This window comes from Silurus aristotelis (assembly GCF_946808225.1).
Source record: "Silurus aristotelis genome assembly, chromosome: 23".
NCBI lineage: Eukaryota > Metazoa > Chordata > Actinopteri > Siluriformes > Siluridae > Silurus > Silurus aristotelis.
In genome coordinates this window covers 14,905,754-14,925,095 of record NC_139596.1, presented here as the reverse complement: position 1 = coordinate 14,925,095, position 19,342 = coordinate 14,905,754, and the positions used below count along the sequence as shown (strand labels likewise).

At 36.7% G+C, this 19,342-nt stretch overlaps 1 protein-coding gene across 4 annotated transcripts in view; it reads right to left on the bottom strand.

Annotated features, from left to right (window-relative positions):
- Positions 1 to 16,210, bottom strand: part of cntrl (centriolin) — a 33,988-nt gene extending 17,778 nt beyond the window's left edge. The window contains exons 1-18 of one of the 4 annotated variants that reach the window (XM_083527636.1): positions 15,730 to 16,210; positions 14,241 to 14,368; positions 14,011 to 14,141; positions 13,776 to 13,917; positions 13,504 to 13,690; positions 13,125 to 13,318; positions 11,682 to 11,720; positions 11,238 to 11,357; positions 9,670 to 9,844; positions 7,602 to 7,711; positions 6,775 to 6,969; positions 5,206 to 5,359; positions 3,421 to 3,641; positions 3,094 to 3,270; positions 2,747 to 2,881; positions 1,737 to 1,882; positions 1,443 to 1,650; positions 63 to 218 (exon numbers count right to left, since the gene is read on the bottom strand). In XM_083527636.1, the coding sequence (XP_083383762.1) occupies positions 63 to 218; positions 1,443 to 1,650; positions 1,737 to 1,882; positions 2,747 to 2,881; positions 3,094 to 3,270; positions 3,421 to 3,641; positions 5,206 to 5,359; positions 6,775 to 6,969; positions 7,602 to 7,711; positions 9,670 to 9,844; positions 11,238 to 11,357; positions 11,682 to 11,720; positions 13,125 to 13,318; positions 13,504 to 13,690; positions 13,776 to 13,917; positions 14,011 to 14,141; positions 14,241 to 14,368; positions 15,730 to 15,871 (2,760 nt within the window). In that variant the 5' untranslated portion in view covers positions 15,872 to 16,210. Of the gene's footprint in view, positions 1 to 62; positions 219 to 1,442; positions 1,651 to 1,736; positions 1,883 to 2,746; positions 2,882 to 3,093; positions 3,271 to 3,420; positions 3,642 to 5,205; positions 5,360 to 6,059; positions 6,354 to 6,774; positions 6,970 to 7,601; positions 7,712 to 9,669; positions 9,845 to 11,237; positions 11,358 to 11,681; positions 11,721 to 13,124; positions 13,319 to 13,503; positions 13,691 to 13,775; positions 13,918 to 14,010; positions 14,142 to 14,240; positions 14,369 to 15,729 lie in introns of those variants that run through there. The other 3 variants (XM_083527637.1, XM_083527638.1, XM_083527639.1) reach the window with 3 other exon arrangements.
- Positions 16,211 to 19,342: the final 3,132 nt, after the last annotated feature.

Here is a 19,342-nt window from a genome sequence, read left to right as displayed (position 1 = left end):
TAGTACACATTCCTAACTTCTATAAATGCCAAAAATAAATCCATCCACTGCTTTCACACTACCTGTTTGTCTTGCTTCTCTAACTCCAAGTGCAGACGATCTCTTTCAGTCTCGGCTTCTTGCAGACGCTGCAATGCTAAATACTGCTGCTCTTGTGCCTCCTGCATCTCCTCCCTTAACTGGAGGAGCTCTGCATCTTCCTCACGTCTCTGTGCTGCCTATACAGGCCAAAAGTGGGTAAAGCTACAAATTAAAAACCATGTGGCAGCAGCCAAATGCAAACAAAAATAATAATAAATACAGACACAGGTCATATGTAATATTCAAATCAAATATCAGACTGAAGAAAAGTGGGATCTATGTGACTTGGTGTAGATGTTGATAACAGATGGGCTGGTTTAAGTAAACTATACAGAAAGGTTTGTGGACATCTGACCATAACATTCACAAGTTTTTTTTGTACAACCCATTCCGCATTTAATCTCTGTTTGCTGTGATAATGTCTTCCACTCTTCTGGAAAGATGTTCCACTAGATTCTGGAGTGTGCCTGCGAAGGTTGTTGCTCATTCAGCTACAAGGGTGTTAGTAAAGTCAGGTACTGATGTAGGTGAAAACAATCTAAGATTAAAATAGTACGAGATTAAAATAGTAGCAATACAAGAATATAGTCGCAAAATTTTGAGAATTAAGTCGCAATATTTTAAGAATTAAGTCGAAATATTTTGAGAATTAAGTTGAAATATTTTGAGAATTAAGTCGAAATATTTTGAGAATTAAGTCGAAATATTTTGAGAATTAAGTTCGAAATATTTTGAGAATTAAGTTCGAAATTATGAGAATAAATCCAAAATTTTTCGAGAATAAAGTTGGAGAATTACGAAATTAAAGTGGTAATATTTAGAAAAAAAAAATTATAGAATTGTGTGAAACGTTTAACTGTTTTGCATAATATAGATGTGGAGGATTTGGGTTAAATCCTACTTCAGGTTAGTATTTAGCAATAAAGAAATTCTTTGTGTTTTGGTGCATCAGCACAGAGTTATAATTAGTCACTGGATCAGTTATGTAGCAGTGGAAACTTTATTTATTCCAAAGAAAAAATTCTCAAAAGAAAAAAATAGAAATCTCCTCTTGTGTGAAATCCTAAATGGCGAAAAGTGGTCGACTCCAAAGATTTTGATAGTTACATCTGCGTGCTATTCGGAGTTGAGATGTTGATTCTCATTTATTTATTTCTTTTTTTGCATTTGGCTGATGCCACGTGGTTTTTCATTTTTAGCTTTACTCACTTTTGGACCCTATAAAGAGGAAGATGCAGATCTCTGCAGGAGGCACAAGAGCAGCAGTATCTCTCTATATCTTTTCTCAAAATATTACAACTTCATTCTCATATTGCTACGACTTCAATCTCGTAATCTTCGACTGCAAATGATCCACTCACCCTGGCCTGCTGAACCTCTTCACATGCACTCTGGTATTTCTGCTGATAGTGTGTAAGCCTGTTTCGGAGAATGCCCAGCTCACGTGTCAGCCTATCCTGAGCCCTCTGGGCCTCATCCCGGTCTCTCAAAGCAGCAGATACCGTGCGCTGAAGCTCTTTCTGCAGTTCAGCCAAGCTTTCACTCAGCACATCTCCTTCTGCATTCACTCTGATGAACCCACATTCACACGATTTCTGCTCAGCTTAATAAATATCTTCATTCCTGTTGGTCATTAAGCTGTCGTGATATCATACCTTACTTCCCCCGATCCTGTGGCAATGAATCTTGTCAGCCCCTGCAAACTTCTGGCCACCTGCTTGGGGCACAGCAGCTCCTTCTTGACCTGCTGCAAGTCTTTTTGCAAGATACTGACCTTCTCCATTAGAATACCTTTCTCCCTCTGCAGTAACACACGGACGCATCATGGTGAAAAGTAAACAGCAGCTCAGAGAAGATCATTTTAGTGGAGCTCAGTCAGGCATTTCAAGAGCAAACAGATAAGGCTCATTTCAACCTTGGTCTTTCCGGTAACCATAACAGCACTGATAGAAAGCTAATTATGTTTACTCAAGAGCTAAAAATGTTCCAGATTATTGCTCATCGATCCCGGTTTCTTTCAGCTCGGCACTGAAATATACTTCAGTTCAAACTGTTGTGCTCCTTACTGGTCAAACCCAAAAAAAGAGACAAGGGCTGCATCACACACAGTTACTGTACTTAAGCTTTTTCACGTATCTGTACTTTACTGAAGTTTTTCCATATGGGGAGTTTTTTACTGTAACTTCAGTACATTTCTTTGACTTAAATAAAAGTCAAATAGATTTTCATTTTTATCTACTACATTTTGTGAAATCAGTCGTTCCTTTTTTTATATGAGCAGATAAAAAAGCCACCAATCAAGGTCGAGCGTGCGTTCTGTTTTGGTTTGATTGGCGCTTGGTGCATCTACTTATCACCAACATACAGTTCAGCATCAGTTTAAAAGCAAGCAGAACATTTAAAGAGGAAGCAATGATAGAGAAAACTCCTGACTTAAACTTAGATGGATTTGGGCTCATGATAATTGTAATAAATATCAATCAGTGTCTGATTTATTAATATCATTCTATTCGCAGGTTGGTGTTAAGAGTAACATTAGAGTCTTTTCACATAAACTAAATTGATTACGCAAAGAGTCTTGTGACAAAAAGAATACAAGAATTTGGATACTTAAGTACATTTGAAGACAAATGCTATAACCAGAGCGTGTACTATAACAACACACCTGAAGCGTGTTGAGCTCTTCCAGGAGATCAGCGTTCTCCAGTTCACTCTCTGCAGCTAGCTGTAGCTGAACCAGTGCGTTCTCCTTAGCCTGTCTCTCCTTCTGCAGTTCCGCCTGCAGCGCAGAATGCTCCAGCTAGAAGCAACAGAACAATGACTGCAGGTGATTCAGTGCACAAATGTTAAATGCAAATAATATTTTCCCAGATCATGTTCCCATGGCAAGTTTAGAAATTTAGTGGAGAATTTCTGCCCCTTTGCAACCCTTGTGCTGACATCAGCTCGAAAAACCTGCTAGATAATATCTAATTACTTACAATCATAAAGCGTTTATGAAACATACTGTACCTGACTGAGTCGGTGCAATCGACTCAGCTCCTCCTCCAGCTGGCTGGCCTTGGAGTCACTTTCTTGCAGCTGAGCCTCCAATTCAGCTTCATAAGCACTGGCCTGACCTTGAGTCTCCCTAAACTCCTCATTTTCCTTCCGCAGTGTCTGCAACTCCTTCTGGTGCTGCAGCAACTCCTACACAAACCAGCGTCTCATACTCATGCAATAAACACAAGCTTTCAAACTGTTTTTTTTTTTTTTTTTTACTTAATTCCCATTTCATTATATTCTTTCAATCTCATAGCTGCGCAAACTTATTATTGTAAGAAAAAGGCTCTGTCGAACCTCCTTTGTGCTGTCACAGATCTGGGCTACTTGTTGAAGTCGGCTGAGCTGGTGATCTTTGTCCCAAAGGAGCTGCTGTAAAGCGTCTTTCTCCTTCTGCAGACACAGACACTCCGATTGGGCCTGTCGAGCCTGATCCTTCACTCCATTCAGGTAGTCCTGTAGTCCAGAGATTATACCCTCCAGATCCTTCTTCAGTGCTTCATTCGCTGCTATCTGACCTGGAAGATGGGAAAAAAATTTACAAATTTATTGTAAAATAGAACTAGATAATAGATCACTTTAACATAGACACTTAAACATACCTACCGTATTTTCCGGATTATAAACCGCTACTTTTTTCCCACACTTTGAACCCCGCGGCTTAAACAATGAAGCGGCTAATTTGTGGATTTTTCCTGTGTTTTTCCCGGCTTCACAAGCTTCAAGCCAAAAAACTGAGCACTATAACATTAGACTGCACGGCATCGGGAAAAAAAAGCTTCACCGATGGTGTTTTTTAAACCCACGACGATGCCAAAAGAAAAACTCTCAAGAGAAATTGTTGTGAAAGGAAGGAGGAAGACAGTGAACAATGACTTTCTTGGTAGGCTACTGTTTAGATACAAGCCGTGTAACAGACACTGTCTTTCGTTAAAGCCTGTGTAAAGTTCATTAGTTTCAGTGTAGACACCTGCGGCTTATAGACAGGTGCAGCGTATTTATGTTCAAAATAAAAATCTTTGTCCAATTCAGTTGGTGCGGCTTATATTTGGGTGCGTTTAATAGTCTGGAAATGACGGTAGTTTGTCAGTGCATCACTGCTTTGCCAATACTATTTAGGCATACTAGTAATTAAGTGATTAGGGAATTCTCTATGAATAGAAATCACAGCCCTTAAACGTTCTTCCATGTGTAGAAAGTTTTTCAATGCAATATTACTTATGTATAGTCAATAATGCAAAATTACCTATTTACACAATGCGCAAATATTTTTCATTATTATTTATTTACTTTTACAACTTTTCAAAATGTGTGTATATTAGGGCTGTCAAAAATGTTTACAGCACAAATTTAATTCATGCACGATTAACAAATATAAATACATTGATATAAAAAACACGAAATTAAAATCTTCAACGCAAAACATTTATTCACGACGTCCTTTCTAAAACAAAAAAAAAATAAAAAATCCCAAGCAAAAAAATATTTGTAATCGCTAAACCTTGTCTCAAATCAGGCACCAAAATCTGCCATGAAGCAACACATCCGCCAATTAAAACCGTCCGTGTGGAAACATAGCAAGAGTTTGCTGTCCTGATGATTTAAGTCATTTGAAACACCACGATTACTTTAAAACATTTACTAGAATATTTTGTATTTATGCTCTATGTTGAGTTTGGTTTCACTAATAATAAACATAAATTTTCATAAAGCATCAATATTTGTCCATGTACATGTTGATTAGAGCATTAAAAACGTGAAAAGTATTAATTTATGGTACATTTGGGTACAAACAGAAAAATGTGTGGTTAAGTTGCGAATAATCGTGAGTTAACTCATGACAATCATGCGATATATTAAATATTTGAATTGATTGACAGCCCTAATATATATTAATAAGAAAGTCTTCTTGTGTATTCTTTTTTGTGAATACTGTGTAAACAATGGTGACTAAAGCTGACTGAGAAACGCACAAGAATTCCAATGTTCATGTTCTGTAACGTACCTGTGCGAATGACAATAAACCTACAACTTGTTATAATATGCTGCACTTTCTAACATGATCAGAACAATATCTCTCACCCTCAGTAAGCTCTTGCTCTAGATCTTTGATCTCCTGCGTCTCCTGTGCGATGCGACTGAGCATGTCATCTAGCCGGCCCTCCAACTCGTGCTGTTTCTTACTCATGATGGACCACAGCTGATTCTTACTGGCCAACTGAGACCTCACATGAGCCTGAACCAAAAAAATTTATGAAAAAAAGTAAAGAACAAAGAAATGGGTTTCAGTATATTCTATCATCACACTCTGTATCATGTCCTCGCTCATGATTTGAGTTCACACATCAATGCAAGGTAGTGAATTAGTTCTGGACTAAATAATTATGCATATTTTCTTGTTAAAGGCAAAATGAGTAGCTAATAGACATTTTATTACAATCACCATATGCATGGTGTGACGCCTCAGTGCAGTTTATAAACCTAAAACTACAAATCAGCATTTTTATTTTTTCAAGGATTTACAACCACATACTGCATACAAATTAGGACATAAAGATCGAAACATGATTCCCGGTTATATTCAGAGCACATCCTGCACATGTCACCTGGTATTGTGCCACTGTGTCACTTCCCCTGTCAAGGCAAATACTGGTATGTACATTGTACAAATGCAAAAAAGGTTTTGTGCAAATTTTTTCATGTCAGTTTTTCAATTACATAGTAGCATCGAAGTCAAAATAGTTCTAATATATAGTTATTTACTATTAAAAAACCCATTTGATAAAATAATTGTTTTTCGTGAATATCAGAATATAACATCCCTAACATAACAAACAAAATCAAAGTTTCTTCAAGCATTACACAGCATTATGATAACATATAGCATGCAAAACATACAACCACGCACCCCTCCTATATTTCACTGGGGTACTTACTAACATCAAGTGGTTGACATGGTCAAAAATCCTGCTCCACCTCCATTACTGGCTCTATTGAGGCTACAGGATGACACCTTGCTGATCTTTAGACTTTACTATCTCTCTGATCCACTCCTTGGCATTACCGAATTTCAGCTACAAAGTTTTTGCTTGTAGACACAGTACAGGGTTTCCCCCTGCTTTGCACTTCAGCTCTCCTCCCATCCATCTACCCCCCCTTAACCATCACACACACACACATACACTGTTCCTCCATATTCTCCCCCTCTCCCTCCAGCTCCTGCTTTGAATCAACACAGGAAACCCTCTGTCCAACCAATCACTGGCTATGACAAGGGAGTGAGCTACTTTCCAAGCTCCACCCAAATTCCCTACAGGAAGCCTCCTCCCATTCCCTTAAAGAGACAAACACTAAGAATGATTTGGCTGCAGCTTTTGATACCTTCACTAGGCATCTCTACAGTATGTATTCCACTGGGAGGCTGATCTTGTTTTTCTGGAATGGAACCAAGGCAACATTCAGTATAGTTGCGTTTGTCGTCAAGGTCGCTGGCGGAGATATTCTTACCATATCAAATGACCTTATGTTTTTAGTTCCAAATGTTCAGGGAATTCGAAATGACTTCAAAATAATGACTTGACAGCAAGAGAATTACTGGAGAAAAACAAAAACTATACTTATATCAAAATACAGTCTAAAGCTATTACTAACGTGTCTGATGTCTTCTGGATTTAGAGTGTGCAGTAAGTTCTGGAGATGGTCCACCTCCCCTTGAGCCTGGTTGAGTTCAGAGCTCTGCCTGTCCAGATGTTTCTCCAGGGTTTCAGCCTCCTCCCGCATCTCACATAACTTCTGGATCTTCGAGTGCAGCTGCTGTCTGAGATGGTCCTTCTCTGCTTCTGAAATCTCCAAGAAGTCACATACAAAGAGTACACAGTGTTACAGTGTCTTCACTGACCAGGAGTCTTAACAGTGTCTGCAATAAATGTGCTGATAATTAATAATAATATTAATTAATAATGCACATTTTCCAACCATACAAGTGAAACAATTTATATTCAGGCAAAGAATTTTAAACTTTCATCTACATTTCACATAGAAATCTCATGCAGACTTTCAGTAAGCCTCAGATTCCTGGTCTTGGCTGACAGGAAAGCAGATCTATGTAGCCCTCTACTGTTGAAGCCTATCCTCCTTAAAGTTTATAGTGCTTTCAGAGATGCTTCTCTGCTCACCGTTGATGTAATGAGAATCTATGTTCTCCTCTGGTCTCTCTTAACAACAAGGCATTTCCACTCACATAACTGACATTTTCATCAGCAGCTCAGTCAAACCAGCCAATCTGGCAACAGGAACTCTGCCATGATCAAAGTTTGGTGTGAACATTACCTGAAGCTCTTGATCTGTACATCAGACTGCTGCCACATGATATAACGAGTTAGAAAAATGTTAGCAAAATATAGTTTCTTTATATATTTGGACCTAAAGTAATAATAGTTAAAAAAAAACACTATAAAAAAAAGAAAAAAAAGACACACTCGTTTTTGAGATGCCGCCTCTTCTAACTGTTGCAGCTCTTCCGTGGCTCTCAGGATCTGTCTCTCTCTGTACTCCATCTCCTTATGCAGCTGCTGTAGCCGTTCCTCAGCTGTGTATTATAGATAGATAGATAGATAGATAGATAGATAGATAGATAGATAGATAGATAGATAGATAGATAGATAGATAGATAGATAGATAGATAGATCGTTGTCATTGCATAGTACAGGTACAATGTGTATGTATTATATGTACAGCATATATATATATATATATATATATATATATATATATATATATATATATATATATATATATATATATATATATATATAATATATATATATATATATATATATATATATATATATATATATATATATATATATATATATATATAGTGTGTAAACATATGTACAGTGAATAAATATAAAGGTTTTAGCAGTAAAGAGATGTGTAGACACTGTTGAAAAATACAAGTTAAATGTTATAAGCCTATGGCAGTGAAAACTGTGCAGACAATTTAGCATTGAAAAACATGAGCTGAAAAAAACAAGTCTGCTAAATATATATATATATATTGGATGTGAACTATTAGGCAGTAAGTACAGTAAGGTATATATAGATACACATAAAAAAAAAAAATAGTAGTGCAGATGAATGTAAGGCACAATATGTGTAGAGAATGAGGAGTATAAAAAATACAATATGTAATATGTATTATATGTAATATATATATATATATATATATATATATATATATATATATATATATATATATATATATATATATATATATATATATATATATATATATATATATATATATATTGCATGCCATTTTACATTATTATTACTTGATTATACCACAGTAACATTGAGAAGCTGTTTTTGTAGAACTGAAAGGCTAAGACGTTTTTTTCAGCTGGCATATAACCAATAGATTTATATTACTGCACTCTTTCTTATGTTTCTAAAGAACACTGCGTTCAGAGGGACTTGTACAGTGCCAAATAATATAAGACTAATAGATACATTAAAAAACATTAATAGATGTATAATCGTATCTGCGCATGTGAATACAAACCCCATACCAAATAAGTTGGGACACTGTGTAAAAAGTACATAAAAACAGAATGTAACAATTTGCATATAGGGCAGGGCAAATGTCTGGAAAAATAGGTGTTTTTAAAATTAAACAGTTTTGTTAATTAAATGTTGTTGCTTTACAATTAAAGAGAAACATTTTGCAACTAATTAGTTAACTGAAAACAGGTCAGTTAGATCATAGACTACACAGGAGTAAACATGGCCCCGTCCCAACATTTTTGAGACCATCAAATTCAAAATTACTTTTTTGTTTCCTTAGAATGGTATATATTCTCAGTTTAAACTTTTTATATGCATTTTAAAAAATATATTTTTTCTATAGGAATCTTCTGCAATAAATTTCATACCTAGTAAACATTCCAATATTTCATTGAATAAACAATTATACATAGGTCCTCATAACATATTCCTGTGATATAAATGGAATAACAATATATGAAAATAATCAATGCAGGAACTGTATGATGCTCAATCTGTTACCACCTGAACAAATACATCCGTAGCACTTATTGCTTTATGTCAGTGGTTTTCAGAGTGCAGCGCTAAAAATTTATTTATATACATTTCTTTGTGTATTCTTCATTCATCTTCATTTATGATTTTTTTCTAATAAAAATAAAGATCATACACTCAAAGCAACCAAAAACAAACAATTAGGGCATTAATGCAAATAAATTAAAACAACAGTGGGGGTTCATAACAACTACACTTACATTTTTCTCTATTTTTAAGCTTTTAATGCTATTTGATGTTATTGATTTAGAACTTGACATTACAATAAATAGACATTTTTTTCAACTTGAAGTATTTTATTATTACTATCACATCCTGATAAAGTGGGGAATGACAGAAAAAGTTTAAGAACTATTGCTTTATGCAAATCGTGTACAGAGCTGCTGTGGCAACTTGGCCAAAATTAAAATAACAGGCTGTACTATTTGGACATCGGTACTGTACCTCTTCTCAAGTCCTGCATAGACTCCTCCTCCTCCTTCAATTTGTCTGAATGCGTAACGTGTCCTGTAGTTAGACTCCTGTGCCCTGCATCTATACTGTCCGATGTACACGTGTTTCTTTTGTGACGGGCTTTTCCAATGTACGGACTCTCACCAGTCACATCCACTTCCAGGTCCTAAACAAAACAGATTCTATTTCAGTGTGCAGAATTGTAACATTTTACATCAGTGGTCCCCAACCCCTGGGCAGCGGAATTGGTACCAGGCCGCACAGAAACAATACATAACTTACATTATTTCCGTTTTATTTATCATCTGATTCTGAACGATGTTTAATTTTTGAAAAATGACTGGATTCTCTCTGCCACATCTGTCTATGACTCTCTCTTAATGCATGTCATGATGCCTCAGTCACATGTCTTACCTACACCCCCTACCTTCTTAAAGGCGCTCCGGCCGGACACACATAATACATTACCGCTAAATTCAAACCCCCAAGCATGCAAAATGACCAAACAACAACACAGTGGATTCACGTTTATTATTATATTTAGAAAATACCAGTTTTTATGCTGCTTGTATCATTTTATTTTGTTGTATTTATCCACCACACCTTAAAGGCCGGTCTGTGAAAATATTGTCTGACATTAATCTGGTCTGTGGCGCAAAAAAGGTTGGGGACCGCTGTTTTACATGATCAGGGTTTCTGCAGGTTTCACAAAGGCTAAGACTTTTTTGAGAGCATTAATAATGAAATTTAAAACCTAGCTCACAACATCAAAATCACACACAAATACGTTAGCAATTGGCCTTAACTAAGCCCTAAATAAAAATTTTTCCAACCCTAGTATCGCTAAACATTCTAACTGCTAAACTAAACACTTTCCCACTATAATCTGTGTTACGTCTGTGGGTCCAATTCAAGATTCACCCCAATAACAGAAAACCGATTAACTGTTGCATGTTGGTCTCATTTATAGTATAATTAATTAATATAATTTTCCTCCTGGAGTGTTTAAAGGCTCTGGCATTGAGAAGTTGGTGTTGGCTCTGTGATGATCGCAAATGTTGATCTATTTTATGAGCTGCTCAGTAGCTCCTAGTTTCATAACCACAATGACTGTAGAAGACTGTAGAAAGATCATTACTCATAATCTTACACTCTGGTGCTCGTGTTAGTTCTCACTCTCCAGTGTTCTATATTGTTTAAAGACTATAATCCCACTCTTGATATCACCCAAATGAGGATGGATGGGTTCCTCTTTTGAGTCTGGTTCCTCTCAAGGTTTCTTCTTTGCCACAGTCTCATCAGGGATAAATACACATCATTCACCTTAACTGTAAATTTCTGTAAAGCTGCTTTGAGACAATGTCTGTTGTGAAAACCACTATAGAAATAAACCTGACTTGACTCTTCATGGGATCAATAAAGTATGTCTAAGTATAAGTAATTTCTAAATAAGGCACAAGTGTTGCCAAATGGCTGGTGGATAAAAAAGGACAGTCATCTTGCACATTAAAACACAGATCAATAAACAAACTGATGAAGTAGTTCTTCATATAACTCACCTGATTACTAAAAAATGGAAGTGGTTCAAACTTAGCATCAATCTTATGAAAAGCCAGCTCCTGCTCAAGCTCATACTGCTTCTGGCAGGCCCGAGTCAGCTCAGCGGTCTTCTGTTTAAGCTGGAAAATACATTAAATGTCTTCAGGAACCGGTATAATAATTGCAGGCGTTCATTTTTGAACATAAACTCCACTGCAAACGTATTCAATAAATGCAGACGCATTTTGCATATGTAAAATGCATGTACGTATCGGAATTTACAACTCGAAATATGCATGCAGAATGCACTGTAGCATGCTTATGAAGATAGCAAAAGCTGTATCAGGTCACTCTAGGAGACTACCTGGTGACACAGGAGAAAGTCATGACAATTCACTTCACTAGGGCTTCGGGAGCTGGTGGACGACTGATCTAACGAAAACTGATTAGACAAAAATGAATACCTTGTAGAAAGAATCCAGCAGGGAAACAGGCAATCGAGGCTGAGCATGAAAATGCAGCAAAGAGACAGAAATGGCATGCAAGGTTTAGAAAAGAACATGCACGTCTGGAAAGGTTGTAATAAAGAACGTGAGAACATAAGATACAGATAGTGAAACTGGTGGGAGACTATTTCCTTTTCTGGCATTTTTTGAGTCTGCTTGTTGCCTCGGTAGAGTCGCTGCAAATCAATAATAAGCTCATTTGTCTTGACCTTTGAGGTAACATTTTTATCAGGAAGGGCATCGGACTAGGATGAGGATGAAAAAGATCAAAATCTGGGGATGGTAAGATTTACTGATTTGCATTGGTGCATCGGCAATAAAAGTTAATCATGTGAGGCTTCGTTTTTTACATAATTGCACTGAAAAAATTTTTTTATTTATGTATAATTAATAGTAGTAGATGCGCAATATTTGCATTATTTCAAAAGTGACCAATATTTGATATGTAGATTGATTTCTCGTCGTTCTCTCAGCACCGCTGCTGCTACGTGAATACGGCGTAACACAACACTACGGAGACCGAGGCGTGTCCTGAGAGTCACACAGAATACAGATTGACATGGCAGAGGTAGAGCTGTGTCTTGATTATTTGCTCTCTGTTTGAGCCAAAAAATTAAAAGCCACCATTTTTTTCCATTGCATAATATGGCATTGAATCTCAATGTGAAATCGGATCACACTGCATCTTATTAGGGGTGAATCGCAACGCATCGCATCGCATCAGTGGTTGCTTTATATGTATATTTAATGCATTGTATCGTTGGATATGCATCAACTCGAGATGCACATCCCTATTAACCAGATCTCGATCAAACACCCGTTAGAGATGTTGTGCTGACGTGTAAATACAGTGTTCTCCAACACATCAGCAAAACCTTAACCGACGAAATATATTTGAAAATATGGTTCTCTATTTTGACACCTTGTCCCCTTACTCAATACAGAAAAATGTAACATTCAGATAAACACTACACACTGCTTAGTCCCACCAGAGCACTCAATTTTATAATGTTCATGAAGCAGAACCAATAGTTAGATGGAAAACACAAACAGTCTAAAAGATGCAAAAAAAAAAAAAGCCACGAAAAACATTATTCAGCAATTAATACTACCTTTATTGTGACTGACAGATCGCTAGGGAAAGTAGCAAGAAGTGAAGAAGAAATGGGTTAAAGCTTAAAAAAGAGAGAAAGTAGAAAGAAGCAAACTCAAGTTTGTAAAGGAATAAACTGGTTTAAACAGTGAAACACTAGATTTCTTCTCATAAATAGCACATTTTTTTTAAACACACTGAAATCTACTGTACGTTCCTGCAGGTTTAAAACAAATCTATATTATACATGTAAATCTAAAATTCTAGCCTTGGTGCTATAGAGGAAAGGGAGAAGCTCTGTTACACACCAGTTCAGATTTGGTGCCCAGCTCCATTTCGAGCTGTTCTTCTCGCCACTCTTTCTCCTGGCTTTGCTGCCTCAGGTTTTGCTGGAGCTTCTCTTGATCTTCCAACTCCTTCAATGCTACAGCTTTCTCTTCCTGCAGTCGCTCGATCTCGGTGCCTTTTTCTTCCAGCTCTTGCTCCAGACGCTCGATCTCCTCTGCAAGCCAGAAAGCAGATGCACACGATACAAAACAGACACAGAGACACATCACAATTGTAACTCAGTCTTTCCTGATTGCCTCTAACTTTGCCAATGCAACATTTCACTTTGACAAAAACCGTATTGAGAGTTTGTATGCAGACACAGTGGGTTTGTGTGTGAAGGTAGAATGCACTCTATACCAGTGTAAAAGCGCTGGTGAGCTTTTTCACGCTCGTGCTCGGTGACTGGTTGCCCATCCAGAACCTCCAATGATCTGAGATGAAAAACTAAGAAGGGGCGGTAGTGGGGAAGGTCTGATACAGGGTTCCCTGCTAACATTAGCTCAGTTAGACTTTTTAGAAGTTTCAATTTGGTGAGCTCATGAAGCTAAAAGATAAAAGAGGATAACAGTTAGAACATGAGATGCATAAATAACCGATAAACAGCTTTGACAGAATAAAATTATATTAACGGAAAATATCTTGTTCTTCTGAAGGTTTAGCTTCTGAAGGGACTTGAGCTTTTTCCCGAACCACAGCGGCACATGTTCAATCCTGTTGTCGGACAGATTCAGAATCTGTAGGTTGGCCATTTGCTCTAGACCTTCGATTTTCCTGCAGGAGGGAAACCAGCAATTTTATTACGCAACCCTTCAGTACATAACCAAATAAGATGTTTCTTAAATTAAATAAATATATCGAATTTACCGGATTCTGTTATTGGAAAGATGCAGCTCTCGCAACTGATGAAGCTTTTCCAATTTCTCAATTTTTTCAATAATGTTGTTACTAAGGTTGAGAACTTGAAGACGCTCACACTTGTCCAGGTTCTCAATGTACTAAGACATATAAAGAGCAGAAAATCAACCACAGATTTCACTGAACAATCACTCAGATCCATAAGCGGTGAGCAGTAGATTAAATGTCGTCTTTCTCACCCTGAAGTATTTATCTCCATGAGTAGTGGACAGATTCAGACAGCGCACATGGGACAGATTGTCTTGCTTGGCCAACTTCTTGATAAAGTCCTCCGTGATGTACCGTGTTCCTGTGCATTTTATTTCGTCTTCAAAACAAACGTAAGTGAGTGAATGAGACGTGTTGGAATTACACAGCGGCAGAAACCATACCGGAGGAGGCTTTTTCTCTGATAGTGTTACATCTATTATTCAATCATTTAGTCATCATTTACCACTTTACCTGGTCAGGATAGTGGTGGTTTAGAGTCTGTTCTGTGAACAGTGTGTACAAGGCAAGTCATCCCTCACACATGTGCTTGGGGTGAGGCAGTGTAGCCAATACATTATCTTATGTAACTGTTTCTCACTCATCGTGATGAACCATCCGGGGGGGGGTGGGGGGGGTGGGGGGGGAGGAGTCTGGCCGTGTACCCAGTGTTACAGAAATAGACTCACCAATGGATTCACCATGACCTTGACTGCGATAAAGAAAATCCAGAAGTCTGGAGGGAGGTTCATAAAGAAAGAAGGATGGCAGAGATGGATGTGTAAGTAGATGGATAGATTGATGAATGAATGAATGGATGGATGGATGGATGGATGGATGGATGGATGGATGGATGGATGGATGGATGGATGGACAGATAATTGAATAAATTAGTAAATGGATGGATGGATGAATTAATAAATAATTAAAAGAATATATGAATGATTTGAATGGATAAATTAATGTAAGAACGAATAGATGAATGAATGGATAAATGGATGAAAGAATGGATGAATGAATGGATAAATGGACAAAAGAATGAATGGATAAATGAATAAATGAATGAATGAATGGATAAATGGATGAAAGAATGAAAGAATGAATAAATTAATGAATGAATGGATAAATGAATGAATGGATGGATAAATAGATGAATGAATAAATGAATACATGAATGAATGAATTAATAAAAGAATAAAAGAATGGATAAATAGGTGAATAAATGGATAAATGGATGAAAGAATGAATGAATGAATTAATGGATAAATGAATAAAAGAATGGATAAATAGGTGAATAAATGGATAAATGGATGAAAGAATGAATGAATGAATTAATGGATAAATAGATGAATGAATGGATAAATAGATGAATGAATGGATAAATGGATGAAAGAATGAATGAATGAATAAATGAATAAAATAATGGATAAATAGATGAATGAATGGATAAATGGACGAAAGAATGAATAAATGAATGAATGAATGAATAAAAGAATGGATAAATAGATAAATGAATGGATAAATGGATGAAAGAATGAATGACATACTTTTGTCATTCAAACCCTAAACATGTTCGGAGGAAATACGGACACTGTATATTTCTAAACCACGTCTGAATGATGATGGTTGATGACTGGAAAGTTCTCGCTTAGTTAAGGAGCGTTTGCTGAAGTATAAATGATGTCAGAGGTGTAATTTTACCGTCATCACTGAGTTCAGCTGGATGTTCACTCGCTGCTGTAAGACTCAGGCCGTGTTCAGGAGCAGAAACTGACCTGGAAGCTCTCAGTCCCTCTACAGACCAGGCTCTGTGGGAATCATCTCCCTTCTTCATACTGACCATCAGCTAGCTAGCTCTGCAGGCGTGCTTTTCTCTCCTTCTCCCAACACAGACACCTAAATGACTTTCCAGTAGGAATATTCCCTTTACGTGCACATGCTCTAATTCAGACGAGTAATTTTACTTTCCTCGATTCCTGCATAACTGTTTTCGGCTAATCACTGAGTTAGCTAGCTGACCTGCTGAACTGACCTAGTCAGCGTGCTGCACTAATCTACAGAGGATGAACCGCTACGTTTCATATGCAAAACTAATCATGTTGCGAGCTTCTTTCTAACTTTATCCTCACTGCATTCCCGTTTACACATCACTGAGAAGTTGGTTGTTAGCATGGCCACAATGCTGGGCTTGTTTCCATGGAGACGGAGCTACAAAGTAGTTGGTCACGTGACACGTCCTTCCGGGTAAATACAGAGTAAAAGAAATGGACTTTGTACTTACAAGTTTATTTTTTGGTGGCTCACGATTATTTGAAACAACTTTTAATCAGATTCTGGGCGAGAATTTCTGTCAAAATAAAATGTGTGCAAAAAAAGAAAAAAACTGATTAGAATGTAGAAATCGTGCTGCCTGAAAATATTGTGTTTGTTTTTTATTCGTTTACATTATTCATAATGCTTTTTAAGAATATGACAGAATACCGATATTTATGTCAAATAGGCTTTATTGTCATTCCAAACCCTTTACTGTATATTACGAAGCAAAACGAAAAGCTGTTCCTCCAGGACAGAAGTGCTGCATGAGACAACATAAATTAATAATAATAATAATAATAATATTAATAATAATAATAATAATAATAATAATAATAATAATAATAATAATAATAATAATAAAACATAGACACTACACAAAACTAAATGGGACACAACATATAGTGCACGTGTGTAGTGCAAAAAACAACATGACAGTGAGGTGGTAGACGTAAGACAGTGAAATAGTAGATATAAGACAGTGAGATGATAGATATAAAAGTGAGATGGTAGATATAAGACAGTGAGATTGTAGATATAAGACAGTGAGATTGTAGATATAAGACAGTGAGATTTTAGATATAAAAGTGAGATGGTAGATATAAGACAGTGAGATTGTAGATATAAGACAGTGAGATTGTAGATATAAGACAGTGAGATTTTAGATATAAAAGTGAGATGGTAGATATAAGACAGTGAGATGGTAGATATAAGACAGTGAGATAGTAGATATAAATCAGTGAGATTGTAAATATAAGAATGAGATGGTAGACATAAGACAGTGAGATTGTAGATAGAAGACAGTGAGATTGTAGATATAAGACAGTGAGATAGATATAAGACAGTGAGATTGTAGATATAAGATTGAGATGGTAGATATAATACAGTGAGATTGTAGATATAAGAGTGAGATGGTAGATATAAGACAGTGAGAGATATAAGACAGTGAGATTGTAGATATAAGATTGAGATGGTAGATATAAGACAGTGAGATAGTAGATATAAATCAGTGAGATTGTAAATATAAGATTGAGATGGTAGATATAAGACAGTGAGATTGTAGATATAAGATTGAGATGGTAGATATAAGACAGTGAGATTGTAGATATAAGATTGAGATGGTAGATATAAGACAGTGAGATTGTAGATATAAAAGTGAGATGGTAGATATAAGACAGTGAGATAGTAGATATAAATCAGTGAGATTGTAAATATAAGATTGAGATGGTAGATATAAGACAGTGAGATAGATATAAGACAGTGAGATTGTAAATATAAGAATGAGATGCTAGATATAAGACAGTTGACACTCAACAGTGAGACTTTTGATTTAACTGGCACTAATATTAATGAGTCTTATAAAATATTGTGGAGTAGTTTTGGCCCACTCTTATTTGCTAGGCTAAAATTCAACTACATTGAATGTTTTGGAGCATAAACGGCCTGTTTAAGGTCATGTCACAGCTTCTGAATCTGATTTAAGTCCTGACTTTGACTAGCCTACTCCAAAACCTTAATTTAGTTTTTTTTAGCTATTAAGAGATGGTGTGCCAGTGTGTTTCGGATCATTGTCTTGCTGCATAAACCAAGTATACTTGAGCTTGTGGTCATGAACTGATTTCAAAACATTATTTTTCAGGATTTTCTGGTAGAGCACAGAATTCATGGTTCCATCAATTATGGCGAGTCATCTGGGCCCTTAAGCTGCAAAAACTTTTAATTTTACTTTTTCACATAGGGCCAGGCAGGTTTTTTCCACCTGCATTTTGTATTTACATTTTGTATTTAAGTTTGACAAATATGCCAAAAATAAATCTGGATCAAATACTTTTTTACAGAACTGTACATTTCCAGCATTTTACAGATGCTCTTCTCCAGAGTACAATTATCCTTCCTATTTGGGCTTTGTTTATGCTGTAATTGTAGATTTAAATGCATCCACTATACGTTTTTGTGAGTCATTATTATGACCAAAAGTGTGTGGACACTTTAACATCACATCCATATTTATTTGTAGAACTTCCCACACTCAAGTTCCTCTACCTACCGTTGACATCGTAGTACTGCAGCATTCATAGACAATTGTGTTCTTCCAACAGTCTGGTAGCAGTTTGGGGAGGAACCTTGAATGTGTTTTGGCAGGTGGCAAAACATTTTTCTACTATATAATATATAATATAAAATTTTTCGGCTATATAATATATATGGGATGATCAAATAACCCTGTTTTTTAGATAAGCCTGTATAGATATTCAGGCAGTTTGGCCATTTGTGGAGGTCAGAAATATTAAGAAAGAACAGTAAACACATGATTTTGCTTGACAGGCTGCTTGAAGGTATCTGTCATAACATATAGGTATAGACGATGGAGATATAGTTATAGTTAAAAATCTTCGTGCCACACTTGTATAATTTGAATACCTTGTACAATGTATGTGCAATAGCCTATAACTATCACTGTAGTCTGACTTTTTCTGTCATCTGTTTCACTGCTGCTACACATTTCGTCCAGTATATTTCAATAAGATTGGAAATTTATTGATTGTAGGCATCTATACTAAATATATTCCATCCATCCATCCATCCATCCATCCATCGTCTCCTGCTTATCCGTAATTCGGGTCACGGGGGCAGCAGTCTAAGCAGGCCCCCGCCTTCAACTGCTGCCCAATCCTCACAGCACCGTCCCTTACGGTCCATCCTGCAGGTGGTGAGCCCACTGGAAGGCGGCCCCACGTCACTCCGACGTCACGGACCTTGATATTTCCCCCGTAAGGGAACCCCGGAGCATAGAGGGTTAAGGGCCTTGCTCAAGGGCCCAAGAGTGGCAGCTTGGCGATACCGGGACTTGAACCCCAGACCTTCCGATCGGCAACCCAGCGCCTTAACCGCTGAAGCCACCACTCCCCCTACTAAATATATTATAACAGAATATATTATAATCTGTATATTACATTTAGAATTTCTTATATTTAATTTTACTTTATTTTACTTTAATTGT